Source organism: Protopterus annectens, chromosome 9.part0 (genome assembly GCF_019279795.1).
Source record: "Protopterus annectens isolate FY-2018-M chromosome 9.part0, PAN1.0, whole genome shotgun sequence".
NCBI lineage: Eukaryota > Metazoa > Chordata > Ceratodontiformes > Protopteridae > Protopterus > Protopterus annectens.
In genome coordinates, this window is record NC_056743.1 from 1,923,861,790 (window position 1) to 1,923,885,949 (window position 24,160).

The 24,160-nt window shown below is 41.5% G+C and overlaps 1 protein-coding gene across 2 annotated transcripts in view; it reads right to left on the reverse strand.

Annotated features, from left to right (window-relative positions):
* WDR83 (WD repeat domain 83) overlaps positions 1-24,160 on the reverse strand; it is a 346,786-nt gene that overhangs the window by 195,067 nt on the left and 127,559 nt on the right. For both annotated transcript variants that reach the window (XM_044084728.1, XM_044084727.1), the window contains exon 7: positions 6,658-6,766. In XM_044084728.1, the coding sequence (XP_043940663.1) occupies positions 6,658-6,766 (109 nt within the window). The remainder of the gene's footprint in view (positions 1-6,657; positions 6,767-24,160) is intronic.

Consider the following 24,160-nt stretch of genomic DNA (forward strand, 5'->3'; position numbering starts at 1 on the left):
AATGTGTCTTTCTTGCCACTAGCCAACATTAACCATGAGAATTGTTAGTAAAACCTTGTGTCAGGTAAGGATTCAGAATGGTGTTAGCTATCCCTATGAATTCTCCTAGTATGACACAGATGTGGGCTATAGGACTGCATGGTCATAGGGTTCACAGTTAAGTACAACTGCCCTTATGGGCCACTTTAAGCCTAGCCAATTTCAGTTTCAAAGGTGAGAATCAAACCTTGAGTCTTGAGTATATGAGGTAAATATCTTAACCATTATGCCAACCCCCAACCCAAGTGGAGTTTTATTATTAAGGAAAGTCATAACCAATAGCATGCTGGGCCTCTCCAGGTCACATCAATGAGCAGCTAACTGGAACGTGGCTGATCAGACACAACTGCCTAAGTTAAGGGGTAGAGCAAAACCACTTTATGCTATTTTTAGGAGTTTTCCCTTTCCCCACTGTTGTGTAAGCATGAAGCTGAAGCTTGGGAGCTACTTTCAAGGTGTTGGGATCAAGGGGTTGTGTTCCTAGTGATCACATTTTAGTTGTTCATAGTAGACATATACTCTTGCACTGATCCTGCCATTGGGAATTATGTAGATGGGTGGAAATCTGTAGAATGGACACACTTGTTTGTACTACCAGTACCAAAAGATGGGATTGTTTACCAGCAAGCAGGTAGGAAAGTGAAATAAACTTCACTTTTGTAACCATACTATGCAAATGTGGAGCATTTCTCCCTGGGCCTCCACTGAAAATGGGATATTATCCCAGTCGGACTTTCCCGGTAAACAAATGTCAAATAAAATAAATAGCATTGGTGACTGTTCAGTGCTTGCTACAACTACATAGTTACAATTACCTTAGCACTAAATATGAGACTGTATTTCTGAAGCAGACACTGTCCAAAACCAAATGTACAGCCTCAGAACAGTCCCTTTTCGGGCTACATACATTCAAAGTTAAGCTTTACTGCACTAACCACAGTTTCCCTCTGCTAGCTCCAAATTCTGTCATGAGTTCCCACTCAGCTAAAAAGTTCTCTCCTCCTGCTCCAAGTTTAGATCCTAATTTAAAGTATACCTGGTGAAAGAAAGTCAAAACAAATGTTCTGCCTCAGGCTGTATAACTTAATTCTACCACATAACCCTTCCATCTGTCTCTTACTCAGTGCTGTCCCCTCCACTCTCAATTTGAAACAAATGTATATACATTTAAATAAACTTTATACCAACTCTACTCTTTTCTCATACTCTATTTTATTATATGGCATTCTTTTATAATTTTATAACTAACATTATTTTTTTAAATATTTATATGTTGCTTTTCATGTACTCTAGACTCTTGTGCATTGTGCATGGTATGTATATTTCTGGCTGACACTATGCAACTTGAATATTAGCAGTATCTATGTAACTTGGGCCGGGCCTGGAATTAGTCATTCTTGATCAGCTCCCTACCACAGTAAACAAACAAGGTAATTAATTCATTAATTTAGGGTAGCTGGCCTGGGCATATTAACTGTGGATCTTACCACTTGCTCAGCCCAACAATAACTCATATTAAAGACAGGACGGTGCAGAAGGCAATCTTATTGTGTACATTCTTACAAGTTAAGATGTAAACGACTCACTGCCTCTACATCAGCTACAGTAATCCTCTATGTATGCATTGTTTCCATTGTAGACTTAGCAGGGCAGAGGCAGAATTAGTACGACTGCTCAAATCTGCCCTCAATATGATCGTGACATCTCTAGCCACATAGGATTGTGGCATATCTAGCCACATAGGATCGTGACGGTTTACTATCATAATTACGAAAATAAAAAAAAAGTGTACTTATTAGCGAAGTGTTTCGCCGAAAGTACACAATTCTGAACGTTCCCAATGTCGGAAAACAGCTGTTAATGTCGAAAATGTCGTTCACGACATTTTCGACACTTAACAGCAATCCCACCCTTTCCTTAACTCCCTAACTAGCTAGACTAAAATCACATTTATGCAGGGGCTGCGCCCCCACCCCAACTTAATATTCCAACTCCGAGATCGCACTACAGTGAGGAAAGGGATGTATTTCCCTAACCGCACTGTACCGTGATCCCTTTACATGAGCGAACGTTATAATTGCGAATGCACAGTCCAATCGCAATTATACCGTTCGCTCACGTCACCTGCCGGAATATGAAGTATTCGAACATCTATATCGAATACTTAATAGCTGAGCAATTGCATGGCAAAATTGTAATGGTAAACCGATCGTGGACACCTCTAGCCACATAAGAACTAAAAGTTGCATAAACACTGATTAACAACCAGACTGCTAGAATAGCTGACCAGGAAGAAGGGGAGTGAGCAGTTGTAATGGTGCTCCCATCCTGGGACCAGAGTGATGGAAGAGCTGGTTGGGAAGAATGGGAATGAGCAACTGACAATGGCACTCCCACCCTGGGGGAAGGGAGGCTCCGTCGTAGGAGTCACAACATGATAGGGCCTTATCTAGGGCATGGATGCCAAGCAAAGCATGCTGTAATTTCAACAAGCATGCTGGGGGCATATATATTTGGGCCCAGTGTTACGGCTGCTACCAAAGGGCTGCGGGACAGGGCATATATAAACACCCATCTATGCTGTCTGGGAGACAGCATCCTCTCTGTTTGGCTCTGACATCTAACCCCAGATCACCACTTAAATACATCACTATGAGGCAAACTTTCAATGAAGAAAGGAGATCTGCCTAACAGATGCTATTAGAGCAGTGATGTGAGGTGACAGGGGAAAGAAAATGTGAGAGTTTCACAGGAGGGTTAGTGATTGTCAGGCATGAGTGCAAGATGAAGCATTTATTAAAAAAATGTGCAGTAATTTTAGAGAGAACACCACTGGTGTCTGCAGCAAAATACAGACTTAGGCTAGCTTATCAATGATATAATCTCTCTCTCAACCTTCGTTTCTTTTACTTGTTGATAAACCTGTTGTTATTGCTTCACAGGAGCTTTTCTTCCTGGATACCCCTGTATAACAGGGTCAGTTTAATAGTGACTAGCCTGGTTATCAAATGTAATAAAAGTATGTACTGGTCATCTAACTAGTAGAGGAGAGTTCCCTGTTTCTCCTTTTTTCCCCTTTGGAAACTAAGCCTTATTAAAGCATGTGGCAGAGAGATGGAAGTGGTCTTAGCCTACAGGGGTACAACACCATTGCAGGAGAGCTGCTACTGACCATTCAACCTGGTGAGATAGTACCAGGAGCACAACAACTGCAACCGCTGCTTTCTAGCAAACAAACTTCTGAGCTGCTGTGATACACACTGATACAGCATGAGCCCACCCCTAAATTATCAGTAATCTGTGTGGCACAACTCTGAAACAGCAGAGGCCCTTCCCCAACTTATTTTGAACCAATGCGGTGATGACTCTAAAGTTGTGTGTAGCCATTGTGACACTCAAAAGTAGCAAAAGACAACCCTCAACTTACGTCTATTCCATGTGATGCCAAACATAACGTAGGAATGGCCGCTAGACGTATCCCTGTTCAGTGTAATATCCACTGCAACAGCAGAAAGACACCCCAAACTTAACTCTACCCAGCGTGATATTACAACAACAGCAGTGGGACCCTAACAGATCCCTATTCAGTGTGATGCCCACTGTGAGAGTAGGAAGGGATCCCTTGCTTACCCTTGCTCAATACAGTATCCATTATAGCAGTAGGAAACCCTCAAATATACCTACACTCACAATGGTCTGCAACAGTAGGATCTCCTACGCTAAATTAAAGCATTTGCTCTGCACCAACTGAATGAAGCATATTGATATGCACACTGCAACAGGAAATCACCCCTAAACTTCTCTGTACTCACTACAGGAGTGGGGGTTCACCCCTTCCCCTAACTAATCAATACTCACAAATAGCAGAAACCCACATCTAGCTCTTAATGCAACCATGGAAGCAATCCTCCTGACTAATCAGTGCTCATTTCAACAGTAGATACCCACCCCAAAACTACCTGACACATTACGGAGGAGAAATCTGATAATCAGTGCTCACTGCAACAGTAGATACCCACCCCAAAACTACCTGACACATTACAGAGGAGAAATCTGATAATCAGTGCTCACTGCAACAGTAGATACCCACCCCAAAACTACCTGACACATTACGGAGGAGAAATCTGATAATCAGTGCTCACTGCAACAGTAGATACCCACCCCAAAACTACCTGACACATTACAGAGGAGAAATCTGATAATCAGTGCTCACTGCAACAGTAGATACCCACCCCAAAACTACCTGACACATTACGGAGGAGAAATCTGATAATCAGTGCTCATTGCAACAGTAGATACCCACCCCAAAACTACCTGGTACATTATGGAAGAGTAATCTGATAATCAGTGCTCATTGCAACAGTAGATTCCCACCCCAAAACTACCTGAAACATTACGGAGGAGAAATCTGATAATCAGTGCTCATTGCAACAGTAGATACCCACCCCAAAACTACCTGACACATTACGGAGGATAAATCTGATAATCAGTGCTCATTGCAACAGTAGATTCCCACCCCAAAACTACTTGACACATTACGGAAGAGAAATCTGATAATCAGTGCTCATTGCAACAGTAGATTCCCACCCCAAAACTACCTGACACATTACGGAAGAGAAATTTGACACTCAATTTTTGTTAACTAGGTAAACTCAAACTGTATAATCGCATCTTTTTATAAGCTGCTCTGGAAGAGTGCCTGGGTAAGTAATTTGTTGGAAAATCACATGGCAGACAAATGGAGACTGAAAGAAACAAACCAAGGACTACATAATAAAGCTTGTTACCAGCTTATAGCTTTAACTGCCTGTATTAAGCTGCCAGATATTGGCATTATATATATTTCTTTTTCCAGTCTCTCTGTACCTGCTGACCACTTAACTGCTGTCCATTCATTCCCAGTCACCAGGCTGACAGCTGTGTATGCAGTGGTCATCATTCTGGCCTCCACGAGGGGTGATTTTCACCCGGCCTTTCACTCCCATCGCCCTCCCCCCAAGCTCCTTTAGCTCTCAGACCACTACCTGATCTCAGGGTTGTAGTGTGCACCACCGAGCACAGACATCAGTATTATTGGTGCACCAGGACAGGAGGCTATCCCTACATTTTTCAGTACCCACAACAATAGCAGTTCACCTCACAAAGCTATTCAGACCTTTGACATGGCAGTATCTAATATGGTGCCTGCTTAGTCAAGAGAAGTCCAGCCCCGTAACAGGTCTTTCCTCAGCACTGCCTGCTACAAAATTCCCTGCAGCACCATAAGTCCACTCATTGACCTATGAGATACAACACTGGGAGTCTACCACACAATAGTATCCAGTATGACATGAAAAGTCCACAACTCTTCAACATATCTCTGTTCAGCAGTGCACATGCTGCAACAGTGGGAGATTAAGCCCACCTGTAGTTACAAGGACAGGGTGTTACTGGTGACCTGGATTACACTAGTGTCCTATGAGGAAGTGGGGAACAGTAAGACTCCTGCCTGACCAAATCTCCTGGGGGAACATCTGGGTAGCGTAGATCCCATTAGTGACCTCCAGCAGAGGCTGGGGACCAAGGTAGGCAATCCTCCTTACATGTGAGGCAGAGCTGTTAAGAAGTTATGCTCTAAAACTAACCCCACTGCATGCTCACTCTTGCACCTTCTGAGTACCGCCTGGTCATACAGCAGAAGAAAGAAGTTAGTTGCATAAATCTGCAGCCCTTCAACGTTAACTAAACATGTAATGTATCTGCAAATCAGAGGACTGGGGCAAAAAGGTGACAGCTTACATAATAATCTGTGTATTGGTATGAAAGGCACTATGCACTACAGGAAAATGAGTCCACCTGCAAGGTGACATTTAGCTAATGAAAGGTGTCCCGGCTGATAACAACAACTCAGTTTTCAAGAAGGTTGAGGCTCCTATCCAACATCAGCTGGGAGTAATTGCTGAGGACACCATAACAAGGCAACCCACACTGCTGAATTACAAAGCCATACTTGTGTTTATACACAAGCACCAAATGTTCTGATAGGAAAAATATTAAAAGGTCCATTACATGAGAATTAATAAGTTACATTACTACTAGTCAGATGGCCTAGTTCCACCCTCTGTATAACATTCAGTATTAGACTACCTGGCAATTACTCATCCCTGTCCATTATGTCTGTACAGGACAGACAGTCATTTCTTACAGTTTTAAGTTATGCTTCACCTTTTGTTAACTAACAGCCTAATACAAATACATGCCATTTCAAAAGATGCAGGCCTATAAGAAATGTTAAACATCATCTGTAGCTTGTTGGTGGGTGTCAAAGCTTCCTGACCCTTCATGCAGGGGGCTGTGTCCCTGAACCCCTAGTTAAATCCAGCTTCAAGGTCATGGCACTTTGAGTACAGGAAAACTATCCCTTGCAGCAACCTCTTATCAATGAATTTGGTGATTTGCCCAGTTTGCATTATGACGCACAATGTGGTGATTGAGCACAATGACACCACTGACCAGTCTAGCTACCATTACGTCAACCACTTAACTATCCTACACAGTATCGGGAGATCGATCTGAACTTATCGTTAAGTCAGCCGCTTAACTATCCTACACAGTATCGGGTGATCGAGCTGAACTTACTCTCCCAACAGCTCGCCAGTGTCTTTATCCAGAAGGCGTAGTGTGGAATCCAGGCTGGAGCTCAATGTGCACTGCCCATCCTTGGTAAAGCAAACACTCGTTATTGGACCTGAAACACAAGAGATACCATCATTAACCTCAAAGCAATTCAAAGAATAAAAACAAATTAAATAAAAATTCAAAGAATCACCATAAACAAAGCATGCCCTATCACAGCAATATTTGGCAGCACAGATATATATAAAAAAGATTACCCACAGTCCTGAGTGTCCATCCATGGGTTGCAGCTGCCCTTCACATAACTTATATCAACTTTTCTTTATCATAAGCAACTTTAAGTCTGTCTGATGACTTACAGTGGACGATTGCCTCAGGCACTATTTTTCAGGCCAATATCATTCTTTTTAAGTACAAGTGTTATCTGAATTTCACCGAAAAACTTAAACTATTCCCCCTTCTAAATGCCAAACCCAAACAAGCAATATAGATGAAAGATGTAGGCATGCAGTGTAATATGTAGGTTATAGAAAAATATGTATGTGCTTTAAATGTGTTCTCTGAATGCATGGAATGTGGGAACATTGTTAGAACAATGAACCGAATCACAGGATCATAAATGCCAAGCACTATCATATAAAGGACAGTATCCTGGATTGCTAAATGTAGTTAGTTCCTCAATGAAGGTTCATCTTAAAGAACAACCTGGAAGCAGAAGAATAGCTAGGATAGGGCAAAGCGAGCAGCTGAGCCAGGTTCAAGGTATTAAGGGGTGTGATGTGCAGATACCAATTGGTCAGTAGTGCATTATCAGCATTCATTTCCACACCGGCATTTCTTAGTGCAAGTCCGCAAATGAAATCCTGTTCTGCTTTTGTTAGAACTGAAGTGCTTGCTTTACCACTTTATATCTGGTATAAGTTCTGTTGTGACATAAGGTTCGATGTACTTTTTTTTTGGTACCTCTACTTCAATTTAAAGAATGCAGATCGAGGGGGGAAATGGGCGTACGATTTGCAGCAACAGCTCAGACATTTTACTATTTTTTCCCTTTTTTTGCTCTCTAACATACAGCCGAGGAGTGCCAATCTGGAAAGCAGCACTAGGTACTAGATAAGCCAGGTACAGCTCTGCTGGAAGGGTTGAATGAAACTGGGCCCAGTTAGGCAAAAACTGTTGACTGTCACCTGTGATTAGACCTTGTGTAAGTACCTGTTTATAGAGCTGAAAGCAGAGCCTGGGACAGACTGTGGAGTCAGGGACAGGCCTGCAACTTAAAGTTTTCTTTTTTTTTAGGTTATAAGACAGTCCATAACCAAGAAAGACTGTGGACTGGACACTGTTATAAAGTTACTGTTTGTTATATTTTGAAACTGCCAAGCCAAGTAGGCTAATATAATTTAGTGCGCAAAATATGATTACACCTGTGATTTTACAGGTTTTCTACCACCAGGGTATTTTCGGGCTTACAACATTTTAAGTGTTTGTGTGTATATACACACACAAATATATATATATATATATATATATATATATATATATATATATATATATATATATATATATATATATATATATATAAACACACACACTTACAACATGGTGGCTCTACCTAAAAAGAGTGAAACCACAAAACAATATAAAAAAACATTACCCAAAGAAAAAATGAAAAAAGAAAAAAAAAAATGACTTCACACAACACATGCTCCAAGACATAATTTCAGAGCATGCAAATAAAAACAGTGTTTTTGTACTTCCATATCCCCTTAGTAATTATAAATATTAAGTCTGAGATTGTACAATACAAGAACAGGGCAAATTCCCCAACCCCAGTAATATAGTAATCCCATACCACTTTCAACCAAACTGGGCAGGCTAGAAAGCTGTTCACATTCGACCAACTTTAGGGGAACCATAAGTGTGTGTGTGTGTCCGTGCCCCTTGGAATGTAACCTATACATCTAGACATAAGAAAACTCCCAGTATTAAACCAACCCTAACTCCATACTTATGCAGTCAGAAACAAACATGAACATAATGTATTTTACAGCTATTCTGTTACTTCCAAGCTGTTCCTTTCAAGTCCGGGAACAAGATTAAAGGGCTCAATGAGAGGTCAGCTTACTTCTACATCACAGGAGCTTTTTTGCATAGTCCTGCTTGACTTGTGTAACCCTTTTGGACTCAGTGATCATGTCTCCAATAGCAGTCTGTTAAAGGTGAGGAAACTGGATAACTACAGACACTAACAGGTTCCAATCAGGAGAGCTTCAGAACCCATCTCAGCAAATCCCAGTCAGAACCTAGAGGTTCACTTTAAAGATGCTTCAATTCAGTGGATGTGGTACAGGGAGTGGAGGGTAAGTAATCCTGCGTAGTCCCACCAGGCAATTAAGGAGGGCATCTCTCCATGCATGCATGGTACTGGTTTCGACTTCAGATTTTCAGGACTGTGGACTTTATCGTGAAACTCATTTTAATTTGGAGTACACCTTGGTCAATGGAATCTATATGGCTGGATTGCCTATTTAGCTAGAATACAGAACCTGCTATTGGTAATAATACCTGTCAGCTTTCCTACTCAGTTTAGGCTGTGAATTTGAAGTATTTTTTTTTAGGTCAGTGGAATCACACAGGACAAAATTTACATGTGCATCCTGAGATACACAGCAGCAAACTACACCCACGATCTTCATTTCTTCATGCCCACCAATCGCAGCTTGTCGACCTTCTCAGGAACATGGTCATTCATTTAACGAATACTCATTGCCTACATGATCCAGTACTAAAACTTGTTAAAACTAAAATATGAGTGGCACAGAAGAAAAAAATCTAAAAAATAAATAAACAAAAAAGTTACCAGTGTTAAGGATTTCAGGACATTAACTTTTGTTACACATCACCAACAGAAGAGAACTAGCAATTTCTTACTGAAACTGAAGGAGAACATCATTAACAAAATGTAGTACAACCAAAAGAAGTGTGCACATAAATGAAACCGATCAGTAATCAAAAGTCGAGGTAAGCATTCGCCTTACTTGTTGTCAGTGTATCTAAGTGACTGAACAATATACAGAAAGGTTTGCAACATTATGGATAGGAGTCATTTCTGATTCCTGAAATTCTTGGGTGCATTAAAAGACAGCAGTGAACAATGTATTAAAATCTTCCCCAAACCTGCATTGTGAAACACATCAAGGCGGGACGGAATCATATGATCTCATGTCTGATTCATACTTCTGAACTGCTTCTTAGCATGTGAATGGGTAATTTCACCATTATCAAGTGCTTAAGGGTCATAGTAATCACCTGGTAATGAATAACAAACCAATGTGAATGGGCAGAGTGCAAGGAGGATATGGCAGTGGCAATGGATTCAAAACAAGCGAAGGCACACCAAGTTCTATAAAATCAATGCCTTCTGTGCATTTTCCTGATAACTGCATAAATGCATTTGCCAAACTATATTAACAGTAATATAAATGTGATACAATGAATTTAACGTATGTAATCACACAGCCATGCATAGTGTGAACTTGGCCTGGGGGTACTAAAAGTAAAATTTGACTTGTGCAAGACACATTTCCTCCTTCTGGAGGGAGGGGCATTACTCTATGGCTGGTCCTTGTTCTTGACAAGATGCTGACTTGGAGGATGAGTGGCCTGCCTGGGTGGTTTGGCCTTGCATGCAGAATTATCTCAGTTTCAGGTTTTGTCATAACCTGCAGTCCTGTTGTCCTGGCTTGATTTTCTTTTTCCATACTCCAGTGAGCTTGGGTCACTGGTTTTCCTGTCCCTTCTTCCTACCATAATACTAAGAGGTTTGCAGGACATGTTTGTCTGCTTCCAATCCATTTAGTACCACTGCCCCCGTTTTACCCTTGTGCAACCTGCAGTGGGATTCAAGTAAGCTTCCTGCGAAGCCTACACAGGGTTTACATGTGTGCAAGGCGATGCGTGTTGAGCAGTAGTGCTCACTGCATATCCATGCCATGTACCACATTTAAAAGTAAAAAAGAGAAGTTTTGTGGCTGGCAACAGTGTTGCCGGCCAGGAAACCATGTAAGCAAATACAGACAGCACTCCTGTTTAAATCAGAGCACTGAAAGTCCACGGTTTTGCGCACAATTTATTTATTTATTTTATTTTACATTTGTTTACTCGGAAAGTCCAACTGGACTCGGGTCCATTTTCAGCGAAGGCCTGGAGAGAAAAGCTCCAGACAACACATAAAACAATAGTATGTATAAAAAGTCGAACTGCCACAGTAGAAGGAAAATTCTTTATTTCTTTATTGCACCGACAAAGTGAGCGCTTTCACAACCTTCCAGGTCGCTTTATCAGACTTAGTAAAACATCCCATACCTTCCTTGATATATATACTTTCAAAGTAACCAATTAGTTAAGACAAACAAATATTTATATCACACTCAATTAATTTAAAAATAGTAGAAAAAAAAACAAATAGACATAAAACTGTTAAAATCAGTATGCAAGTTCAAATGTGAATGCCTATAAAAGCATGCAGAAGGGAATTACTGCTTTAAGGCTCTTGCCTTTAAAAATGGTTTCAAAGAAGCAGTTTCATTAATGCTTGGGGGTTTGCCTGCATTTAGTTGCAGAATCCATTTTTGCTCAGCCTCTTCTGTTCTATTTCTAATAGCTGAGGTTATTAGCTAAGAGGATGTTAGTATGTAGGACAATGTAATAACCGAGATGTTGTGGTTACTAGTATGGGTGAACCAGCATAACTGAGTCCTGAGCACTGAGAGGTGAAATATGAGACAGAGTTGAGTAGTTAACCATGTTTAGGGGGCAAAGTAAGTCTAGATTCTGGATTAGTACAAGGCAAGTAGAAACCAGATTAGTGGGTCATACAAGAATCCAAATGGGTTAGTTCTGTTGGTCGATACGAAAATAATAAGCCATTTTGGGTTGAGGTGGTGAAAAGGATTGTTAATTACGTGATTATCCTGGGGAGTCACAGGAGCATAACCAGGTATTCATCTAATGTGCTTTGTGGTGCTTTTTACATTTTGTGGTGGAGCTAATGGAAGTCCGGTGGCTCGGTAGGGAGTTCCAGGCCTTGGAAAGTTGGAGAGAGATTTCCTTGTGTCATTATTATTTTTGATGACTTCCAGGCAGTTTGGGCGACTGGATCTTAAAGGTTCTTGTTGTAGAATATGGTTTAATTAGATTCTGGAATCTTGGCTGGATAGTAGTACAGTTTGTGGGCCAATGTCAATTGATTGAGTTTCAGAAGTTGAGGCAGCTATAGCCAGTTTAGTTGTTTGAGAGCTACACAATGATGGGCCCTACATTGGGATTCAGTAGCAACTCTCGCAATATTGTTATAACAAGATTCTAATCTGTTCAGATCAGTTTTGCAGATGTTAGTTATGTCCTGGCTATAGTGGTTTTAGTGTGTTTAGTGAGAAATTCCTTGTTCCGACGGAGGAGTCAGAAGTTTTTAAGAACTTTCTTGATAGTTTGGGCTATATGAATGTCAAATCTAAGGTTGTTGTCTATTTGTACACCTAACAGTTTGGTGTGGGCGGTAGAGGTGATTGTGGTTTTGTTATTGGACATAATGGTAAAGTTGTTGCTTAAGGGGGGGTGATCTACCTGGGCTGAAAAGCAGAAGTTTTGTTTTATTTGGGTTTAGGATAAGCTGAGAGTTAGAGAACCAAGCCACAATGCCACCAGAGCTCCACAGACAGCTCTCAATCTCTTAGTGCAAGACATCTGGAAAAAGGCCAACACATTGGGCGGGGCAAAAACCCCAAAACAGGACATATTTGACATATTTACCCTACAGAAATGTACTAGAATAACCAAATGTTATTTAATTATTAAGTCACATCAGTCCTGAGATCATCCCAGTAATAAGGCAGAAAGCCTCAAACTTGATAAGTAACACATCTGGACATTCTGTGAAAATCTGGACAGTTCAGAGGTACGAATATTAAGCATATGGTCCAAACACAGGACAAGTCAGTGCATCTTCAGTGCAGAGTATTGTGAAATTCCATTCTTGGCATTCTGTAGTGAAGTTGTGCAAATGATCTGTAAGGGCACATGGATTACCATGTAAAATAAACACTCAGGGGAAGTGTGTGTGTGTATGTTTTGCATAGTCCTGCTTGACTTGTGTAACCCTTTTGGACTCCGTGATCATGTCTCCCAATAACAGTCTGTTAAAGGTGAGGAAACTAGATAACTACAGACACTACTTTTAAATGTGGTGCATGGCATGGATATGCAATGAGCACTACTGCTCACCATGCATCACCTCGCACACATGTAAACTCAATGTAGGCATCGCGGGAAGCCTACACGGAGTTTACTTAATCCCACTGCACGTCACACAAGGGTAAAACAGGGTCAGTGAACTGTAGGAATGAACACAGGGAAAGAGGACAGGTGAAACAACTTAAAGTACAGCAGGTGACGGCATGTCAATGGAAAACGGTTGTAGAAGCAACACCGATCACACATCAATATGGTACAGTAGGGACTGCACAGTGAAAATGTGTATCATGTGACTGTCACACATGGTGACACAACAACGGGGAGGATGTCTGTGTGATGTAATCATCCTTCCATGAATAATGCAGAGGACATCTATCACGAATCGGACATACAATTGGGGTAGGCCGCATACTGTGAAGCTGTGCAGACTGATTTGCCTGAATATGAGTGTAATCTCAGGAGAGGTCTCCAGCAAGTGGCACTCCAATAAAGGCTCGTGCACAACACTAAAAGAAGCAACTACAATCGTGGACAATATCAGAATAATGCAGCCAATAATCCCATGCCTCTGACATAACATATGTGATTTAGAGTGATCAGAAATAATTCTGAACAAACACACTTGTACAACTATTATGATACGTCCACACTCTATGAGGGTAATCATGCACACTGTCCTGGCACCTAAACATCTGCTGGAGATGTTAGAAGGGACAATGCTATACCTGTATGTGACATTATGATCAATACAGGCTAGCTGACTGATGTGCGTTGCATGCACACACATACACACACACATATATATATATATATATGGTTCCCCTTCAAACCATAGAATGTTTAAAACATCGAATTTCAGATCATCGAGTTTGAAAACATCGAAGGTTTGAAGGGGAAGAAAAAGGTAAGTGTAGGTGGGAGAATGTTTGTGTTTTCACAGGGCACCAAGGTGCCCTGCATACTGTGTGTCTATGCGCCATCTGTGTGATGGCACTACAGACAGTGTACAGAAAATCTCCCATTTAGCACTTCTGCGTATAGCGCTAAACGGGAGATTTCCCTTTACTCCACTGTAGTGCGGTCTCGGAGTTGGAATATTAAAGTAGGGGGGTGTGGGGGGCTCAGGGGGGCAAAGCCCCCCTGCATACAATTGTTAAAATTAATTTTTCTTTTTTTTTTTTGGTTACTCTTGTAACCTTCGATGGTTCAAAATTCGATGTTCTGGTCTTGATGATCAGAATTTCGATAGTTAGAAGTGGAACCATATATATATATATATATATATATATATATATATATATGTGTGTGCATGTGTGTGTGTGTGTGTGTGTGTGTGTGTAGGGGGGGCACAATCTACACTGCCACAAATGTTATCCATGCCATTAATGTTGTCAAACACCTATGTATGTACTGTGTGCATCACCAGAACAGGTAGCACACATGCACCTGATGTAACAACTTGATGGGCGTTCTGCACCATCAGACAGTAATGTTTATGCCACAAAAAGAATACCTAGGCATGGCCAATAAGCAGAGTGACAGCTCACTGTGACAAAAGTGGTACACTTCAGTTACACATCAGTGGAAGATGTGAAGGGAGGTATATGAAGAAAGCTGCATCATACTCCGTTACTGCTGTCATGAAGGCTGGGAATTATGGAGGTATTATGGCCTCTGATATGGATGTTCTTCACATACTCAGTACTTGTGTTACATACAAGGGAATAGTCAGCATTGTGACCACATGGTGGTAGATGTTCCACTTACCATCTTCCCCAGGACACAGGTCATTTAACTATTTGTCTAATTATAGAGTGTGATGTCCACATTATACTTGAGTTATGTGATTGTTTTCCTGAAGTAAAAAATACCCCATGTTTTTGTTTTATCTCATGTGTTGTCATGACTGTGATAGCAATCTTTGGTGTGTGCTGATACTGTCTGTATTATACTAATACCACAGCTGGAGTCAATGACTGCCCACAATCTGTAGTCCTCCAGGCAGCTGTTTGGACACAGGATGTGTATGTCATCAGTGATGTCCATCACTTATATAATGAGCTTGAACAGGGTCATTGAGGAGCACTGCTTCACATGCAGTGGGAGCCTATTTCAGAGGAGTGGCAATCGCTGGGATATATCTGTCTTCCCAGCATGTTCTGTTTATGTCACAGGCTAGGTTGAGATCCCTGGAGCAAGTTATTCTTGTCCCATTTGATTTGCAGATGTCCGGCATTTCCAGCAGGGCAGGATCTGAGACTGCTCTGTAGGCCAGGCATAGGTCACCACTCAGCAGCCTACATGACACTAAGTACAGAACAGGTCTTTCAGTCTTTCCAAATCTGTCATGTTTGGAAGCCCTGGATCCTCTCGGTCATAAACCTCTGTGTTTTCTCTGATGCCGCAGGTGTCTGGTGAGGTCTAGACAGACTGGAGCATTGTACTCAAGTAGTGGTCTGATAAGGGTCAAGTACAGCAGATCCATGACCTCCCTGGTCTTGGATGTGATGGCTTTATTATGAAGTGCACAATGTAGAATGTGTGCCTCACCACTAAGGAAACAGTGATTGAAGTGCTTTTGTCTTCAACCTGTGGATCTTCGGATCCACATCAGATCCAACACGGCCGGATTTTCCAGCTATGGCTCTGAGCTCCAATCATCCTCCCCTTACCTATAATGCCCCCCCCATCTCCCTTCAGATCGAGTTTGCTGCCTAACAGGTGTCAGACACCTGACCCAATGACACCTTATCATCAATCACAAATCGTTACAAAAAGAACCCTAGCCTGGACAGGACCAAGGATTCCAACAATAACCATCTGATACAAAGGACATGTCATACCCCAAAAGATAAGGTTAGGGGGAAGGAGGGGGGGTGGTTGAAGACAAATGAAGTAAAACTACTCATCTGGAATGTTATGGTGAGTACATAACTTTGTTATCTGAAGTAGTTTACTTCATTTCCTCTTAAACGTGTGGGAAAGAGTTGCCAACTATCTAATCCTTGGGAGGCCCTCATGGAAGGATATTCCAGAGCACCGCAGAGCCAAAGGATGCACTATTCCTCGAGACCAAATCCAGTTTATAATGAGAAATAAAGGTGTGAGATGAGGCCCAAGTAGCAGCTGAACAAATATCATCCAAAGAGACCCTAGACCAAAAAGCTGCTGATGTAGCCATAGATTGGGTCGAATGAGCCTTCACTTTTCCTGGCAGAGACAAACCTCTTTCTGAATGGGCCCAGGAAATGCACTGAGAAATCCAGCGAGCAACTGTCACTTTTGAGACAGGGTTACTGAAAAAGGGCTTGGCATAGGACACAAAGTTGATCAGACATGCGGAATGGTTTAGTCCTGTAAAGATAAAACCTCAACTGCCTGTGAACGTCCGGTAAATGTAATTTGTATTCCCCTTTGTTCTAGTAGTTAGGAAAAAATACTGGCAAATTAATGGTCTGATTAATATTGGCTTCTGAAGCTACCTTAAGAAGGTCAGTACGCAGCAACACTCTAGCTTTATAAAAGATCATATAAGGAACTTTGATGGAAAGAGCTTGAAGCTCCAACAACCTTCTAGCAGATGTAATGGCAACCAAGATGGCAGTTTTCCAGGTCAAAAATTGTAGATCCACAGATGCCACAGGCTCAAATGGGGGAGAAACCAATGCCTGCAACAATAAGGTGATGTCCCACGGAGGAATCGGGTCCTTAACCAGGAGTCTGAGAAGAAAAGCACCTTTGAGAAAGGTTTTACAAAGTTTAGAGGAAGTCAATGAAGACATGTTTACCCCAACATGAAAATTGGAGATGTCTGCTAGTTGGGCTTTCACCGCAGAGAACTAGCACCCTGTTGAAAAATGCCACCCACAAGTTTAACAAAGGCAACAACAGTCCATTACTTTTCAGAAACATTTTCTTGCACAGTCATATTTCACAAATGTGACTGATGTTTTATAGTCTCACGTTTATTCACTAACTTCAGTGTTGTTGTTGTTCTTCCTGTTTGACTCAGTCTCCCAACACCAGACTCACATTCAAGTCGAAGGCGCATTTGATTTTTAATACTTTGCCCTTCTGCCACAATTTTGGCAGGATAAACTCTTTCTGCTGGTATGAGTACATCTTTACTAATACAAGTCTTGGCTGCTTTCTCATGGCCAGGTTTAGAGCATACAATCAATGTGCCCTATCAATTACCAAATCCAACTGTGGAAGTTTCATAAAATTAAAATACTCTGTTCCTTCTAGTTTCTCTGGTACAGCAGATAATCCCAGGTTTACTCTGCATGCTCGGTCTTCTAACTGCAATTTTTAAAACAGCTCTTCTTGAGAAGTAAACACAGTCTCTTCTTCATTTTGACCTCTGTTTTTTTTTTTCAGTTTTATCAGTTCAATAGAATAGCTAATTAAAACGTCTTCTATTTTTTCCAGCCTTTTATTTGAGTTAATATACTCCTTAAGTGTTTCATTTATTTTAATAAACTCTGAGCACATTTGACTAATTTTTTCCTCTAAATTATTGGAAATCATCTCTTGTAGCAGAGCTAGAGCTTGAACTACTTTTTGCTGAACAGCTGTAGGATTTTTCACAGTCAGCATTTTCTCTGCTGCTTTTCTGGTTAATTTTCTTTCAGGTTCTCTAGATTTCTTCTTTGCTGGCATCCGGGCAGTGCACTTACTAGCCAGTAACTGAATTTTATTCAAGCTGGAAGAATTACTAGCTCTTATTTCTCTTATTTTCACACTGGGAGAGTTGAAATTATGCTGCTGATCAGTATGCAACCATCTTGGAAATCAGTAAGGTCTCATTCTTAACCAGAAGATAAAAAGCTAGCATTCAGGAACACAATCAGCCTGCCAAATCTTCCTCTATGATATTCCCTAGACCAAAAGTGCGATTAAAGAGTCTACATAACCACTTTGTTCCTAACCCAGACCTCTCTTTATGCTATGTAACTGCTACTGCCAACCTCTAATCTTGAAAATTCTGATTACTAATAAGAGGTAACAGGAAGCTCCAGTGTTGGATTAGACAACATTTTTAACACCACATAAGGTAGCTCATCTGAACCTTTTTGCCTTTTCTTCATGAAGGCTTGAGTTTCTCTTCTACCTCCTGCTAGTCACACTTTTATTTGTCCTCATGCATTCCAGCTCTCCTTCCCATGCTGACATCCTTCCTCACTACTCCTGAGTAAACAGAGACGTTAAAGATTCATGCAACGATTCTGCTTAAAGCGCAGCATTTCTGAATTTCCTATCTTTGCCTTTCAAAAAACATGTCTTCTGCCAATTCCACTTACTTCATCCAGTTTCTGAAAAGGGCTTTATTTTACATATCCTTCTCTCCTCTGTTATATCCTTCTCTATGGCTTCTTTGACTGCTGTGTGTGGTTATGGTACAGTCTAAGTCCCGACACAGAATATCAAGTCCACATACATCAAAGGACCATTTCAGAGAAAATCTTTTTTTTTCCTTAACACACTAGTTAGCAATTCTGGGTGAGGACAGGGCAAATCCCCTTGCATAATACAATATCCTCTAAGGCTGCACAACCTCTATTCTTTAAATAGTATAACACCTTCTGACATCACACAGCCTCAGAGTAAGTTTCATATTTTTACTGAAACAATACATCAGTGCAACAGGATTTGACAGATACAGTACAAATCTCACTAGATGTGACTTTAGTTTTTGTACCCCCAGCCTCGGCCTTTTGGTTTTCAGGATCACCTCTCCTTCTTTATCACGGTTGTCTTTTTCCAAAGCATCAACATAAAGGTATGGAGTGTGAAACAAGAAGTTAATTTAAAACCATCTTCTCAGAGACGATGAAGTGGAGATGTGAGGGTTAAACCTTAGTTCTGAAGATACAGACTTTTTTATTTAAAACTAACTGCTCAGACAGACAGTGACGTGGAGAGGTGAGTTTTAAACCTTAGTTCTGAAGATATGGACTTTTTTTATTTAAAACCATCTTCTCAGAGAGGAGATGAGGTGGAGGGGTGAGGATTACACCTTAGTTCTGAAGATATGGACTTTTTTATTTATGCAGTAGGTAGACTAATCCGTGTCAAATTCAGTGATACCCTTCAGCCATTGCTACTTGTACTTTACTGTTCTGGAATCGCTAATTTTGATCCCTTTAGAAAACCTCTAAGTACTTTATGTGGAGCTCTGCCAGGTCAGGGTAAAGATAAGAAACAGACCATCACACCTGGATATACTGCAGACAATCATTGCATACCATATCAATCCTTGTACAGCCCTCACCCAAAGTGTATAGGATACTGTAGGGCTTGGCCCATTGCAGAGCAGAAGGTTCAAGGCTTACAGGCAACCTCTTCCTTCCACAACCACTCTTTGAGAAGGGAAGCTCTATTTCTCACAGGACATAAATCATCTTCCTCTGCCTTTAATTTACAACTCCTTGTCTTGTATCTCTAGGATGCTACTTCAGCGGTGTTACTCTCTAACAGTGGCCCTGTCTTCCTTGCTGTTTCAAAACTTCTCAAACATATGACATTTTACTGCATCACCTGCCATCTCTATATCTTCCAAAAGATGTATACCAAGCATACTCCTAAATTTTTAAGGCATGCTATGCCACCCGGCACTGCAAGCAGCTTATTAACCGCTCCAAACCACAGAAAGTACAGTTGTGTACACTTACCATAAATGTAGATATTCGAGTGTATTCACTGTTGCAGTCATTACATTTGAGTAATCTGCTGGCAGGTTGCCCTCAGTCGGCCTGATTAACAAAGTCTTGGGTCCTGCGTCAGTTGCTGTCCCTTCTTCCATGACATCAGGGATATAAAACATACAGCCTACGCCATTACATTAGTTTTTCTTGCTGCAGATGTCAGGTGCCCCCTAAATGGGGAGCAAATAAAATTAAAAACACAAAACATACACCTCCAACCAAAAGCAAATAAACCAAAAGGGCTTTTAAGCATATTGAAAGAAAGTAGAGGTATAGCCAGAGAAAAATAGGGGGCTGGTGAGAGGGTAAACAGGACTGCAACAGTGAATACACTCAAACATCTACATTTATGGTAAGTGTACACAACTGTGCTATATTCTTCGTGTTTCACTGTTGCAGTCATTACATTTGGGTAGATTTCCAAAGCTGTGGTTGGGTAGAGGGAATTATACAGCATTAGGACCAGCTATAAGGCCCTGCAGGACAGCAGTGGCAAAGCCAGCTCTGGATTTAGAGAAAAGTGGTAAATGGTAATGTTTGGTGAAAGTATGAACTGAGCTCCAGGTAGTAGCTTCTAGAACGTCCCTGGTAGGAACACCTCTGAGAAAGGCTGTTGAAGTAGATGCAGCCCTGGTGGAATGGGATCTGATCCCCTGAGAGATAGGTTTTCCATGGTGCTTATAGCAGAAACTAATACAATGGTTTATCCATTTGGAAATGGTTTGCTTTGAAATAGAATTTCCCTCTACCCCTGCAGAAAATGCCACCAACAGTTGTTCAGATTTTCGTTGAGATTTACTCCTGTTTAAGTAAAATCTAAGTTGTTTGTGTACATCCAATGAATGCAGAATCCGCTCCCCCTTGTTCTGTGGATTGGTAAAGAAAGTTGGCAAATGAATGGTCTGATTAAGAGCCGCACTGGATACCACCATAGGCATGAAGGATGGATTGGTCCTGAGAGATACCCCGTCTGCATGAAAAATGATGAAAGGCTCCACTGCCATAAGAGCCTGTAATGCGGAAATCCTTCTAGCTGAAGTGATTGCTAAAAGGAAAGCTGTTTTCCAGGAGAGAAATTTTAAGCCTGCAGTAGCAGCTGGCTCGAAAGGAGGGAAGAGTGAGTTTCGCCAATACAAAACTGAGGTCCCAGGCAGGGGTTGGAGCTCTCCTTGGTGGTCTTAAGTTTCTGGCCCCTCTGAGATACTGCTTTAGCAGAGGATGAGAGAAGAGGGGAGGTTTTGTGTTGTAATGAGCTGAAATGGCTGAGGCATAAATTTTTATGGAAGAAAAAGACAGGCCCTTGTGAAGCATCTCAGTTAAGTATTGCAAAATCTGAGGAATGTTGGGCACTGCTGTGCTTATCCCTTGAGATAGATTCCAGGCAAGGAATCTTTTTCATTTGTCAGCATAAGATTTTCTAGTACTAGGTCTTCTCGCCTCCAAAATGACATCCATCACAGGTTTGCTGAGGGTGAATTTAGGTGATTAGCCATGCTGCAAGATTCAAAGTTTGGAGTTGAGTGTGCAGAGTTTGGCTGTTCTGCTGAGACAGTAAGCAAGGTGTCTGAGGCAGGTGCCACAGTGGATGGTGTGACACACTGCGCAGGAGTGGGTACCAGTGTTGGCGAGGCCAGTCTGGAGCAATCAAAATCATTTTTGGTTTGTCCTGTTTGACTTTTAGTAGAACTTTGGAGAGCAGAGGCAGAGGGGGACAGGCATAGACTGTTTTTCCAGTTGAAGGACAGAGCATTCACTTTCCAGGCTTTTTTGTGATGAGTTCTTGTGCAAAATTTGTCCAACTGATAGTTCTGGGTTGAGGCAAAAAGATCTATGTCTGGGCTCCCCCATTTGCGTGTCAACATGTTGAAAATCCGTGGTTCCAGTTTTGATTTGTGAGGGTCCATGAGATTTCTGCTTAGTTCGTCTGCCAGAGTATTCAGCTTTCCTGACAGGAATTGAGCTTGTAGTTGTACTTGATAGGTCAAGGCCGTGTTCCACAATGCCATGGCTAGTCTGCAAAGGGGGTAGGAGTGTGTACCCCCTGCTTGTTTATGTACCACATAACCGTGGTGTTGTCCGTCTTTATCAGTAATTGTCCTGGATGAAGGTAATCCTTGAAGGCTGTCAATGCATTCTGTACAGCTAACATTTCTTTTTGATTGATATGAAGGTGCATTTGATTTGGGCTCCATTTGCCCTGAATGCACTTCCCTGCCAGATGAGCCCCCCAAACATAGTCTGATGCGTCTGTAGATAGGGTTTGGGTGGCAGGGGGTGGTGTGAATGACAGTCCCTTGTTTTGGTGGCAGGCCTCTGCCAACCATAGGAACTCTAGTTGCAGGCAAGGTATGATAGGAATCATTGTTTCCAGGCTGTGACAATGTTGACTCCATAAACTTTTTAAGTACCACTGAAGTTCTCATATGCAGTCTTGCATATGGAATTAGAAGAATGCAGGAGGCCATGAACCCCAAGGCTTGCAGAATTTGTCTTGCAGGCAGCAGGGTTTCTGTGGCCACCTGTTTGAAGTAAGTCACCAAATGAATTTGCTTTTCTGGCATAAGGAAAGCCATCTGGGCAGTTGTATTCAAGCTTGCACCCAGGAATGTAATTTTTTGAGAGGGTACCAGTTGTGATTTCTTTTTGTTTATAGTGTACCCTAGACAAGTTAGAACCCTTTTTACAAACGCCAGATATTTTAAAAGAATGTCTTTGTTTTCTGCCTGAATTAGACAATCATCCAGGTATGAATATATTTGAATATTTCTTTGCCTACAAAATGCAATTACTGGAGCCAGGCACTTTGTAAAGATCCTGGGCACAGTAGATAAGCCAAAGGGCAGTGCAGAGAACCGGTAATGCAAGTAGCCTGCTTTGAAGTGGATGTATCTTCTGCAAGATTCCCTGATTGGGATATGCAGGTAAGCCTCTTTTAAATCTAGAGTTGCCAACCAGGTATCTTTGCCTAGCATAGGAAGCAACTGGTGAAGAGTCAGCATCTTGAATTTTGGGATGTCCAGAAAGGTGTTTAGAGTAGATAAGTCCAGAACTGGACGCCATGATTTGTCTTTTCTGGGTGCCAGGAAAAGTCTTGAATAGAAACCTTGTCCCTTTTCCTCTTCTGGTACTAGTTGAATAGCCCCCATGCTCATGAGGGAAAGTACTTGTTTCTGGGCCTCTGCCCACTGATTTGGGGGCAGGTCTGGCCATCCGTTTGGAATTGGCAACGTATGGAAATGAAATCTGTATCCCTGTGATACTAGATTTAAAACCCATTTGTCCTGGGTTATAAGTTGCCAGTTTCTTGCATGAAGAGCCAGTTTCTCCCCAAAGGGGCGGATAAAAGATAAGTGCTTGGTAAGTGTAAAGGGAAGTCATTGAGACCGCTTACGATAGGGAGGTGTCTTGTTTCCAGATTTGGAAGAGGAGGCACCCCATTGTTTTGTTCTGAAAGTCCCTTGGGACTGAAACCTGGTGCCTTTGGAATGTCTGGGTTTGACTTGAGTGGCTCTCGAAGGAACTGGAAAGGACCAGTTCTTAGTAGGCCAGTGCCTATTAAATCTTGGAGGTTGCACTTGTAAGAAGTCTATCACAGTTTGCATAGATTTAGCTTTATCTTCCATCTTTTTTAGAACTTCTTCAGCCTTATTACCAAAGAGACGGTTCTGTTGTAAAGGAGTATCCAACAATTTTGTTTTAACATGATCAGGCAGAGTTTGCTCTTTGAGCCAAGCATGCCTTCTTAGCACAGACCCAGTTGCAGCAGCCCTGCAAGAGGCCTCCAAAGAATCAAAACCACATTGTAAAGTATGTTTTCCAACTTGTTCAGCTGAATGCAATAGATCCTGTAAATCCTTATTTTCCACACAGTAAGAAATTAACATAATTTTCTGTTTAAGCAGTCCCATGATATGCTGTTGATATTTAAGCATATGAAATTGACAGTTTAAAGCCCTGATTGCTAAGGTTGCAGAAGTGTAAACCTTCTTACCCCATCTATCCAGTGCCCTGGAATCTCTATTAGAAGGGGTAAGATTTTTAGCTGTAGACGCCTTAATGCCCTTGGGACCCTGAGAAATGGTTTCAGGATCCGCAACAGGATTTTTGAAAAGGAATTTGTGGGAGTGAGGAACCATGTAGTATCTGTCTGGCTTACAAGGAGCTGGAGGCAGAGAATCAGGAGCCATACCAGATTCTGACAAAACATCAACAATGTCTAGAACAGGAGGTATAACCAAAGGCCTATGCTGAGGAAGAAGAAAATCCCTAAGCCTCTTTTTAGATTCAGAAAAATCCTGATTTTCCCAGTGGAAATGTTCCCTTAAGGTATGCAAAGTTTCCCCAAAAGAAAAATCCTCAGGGGAAGAAGCAGAAGGAATGGAATCTTCTGCATCAGAGTCCTCCTAAGTAGGTATAGACAATTCCTGTTCATTAGAAGAATCAGAAGAAATAGAATCCTGTTCAGAAGATTCATAGTCAATATCTTGCCTAGGCCTTTTGGGGGGGGGGGGGGGTTGACTACCCCTGATCAGAGTAATTAAATCTTC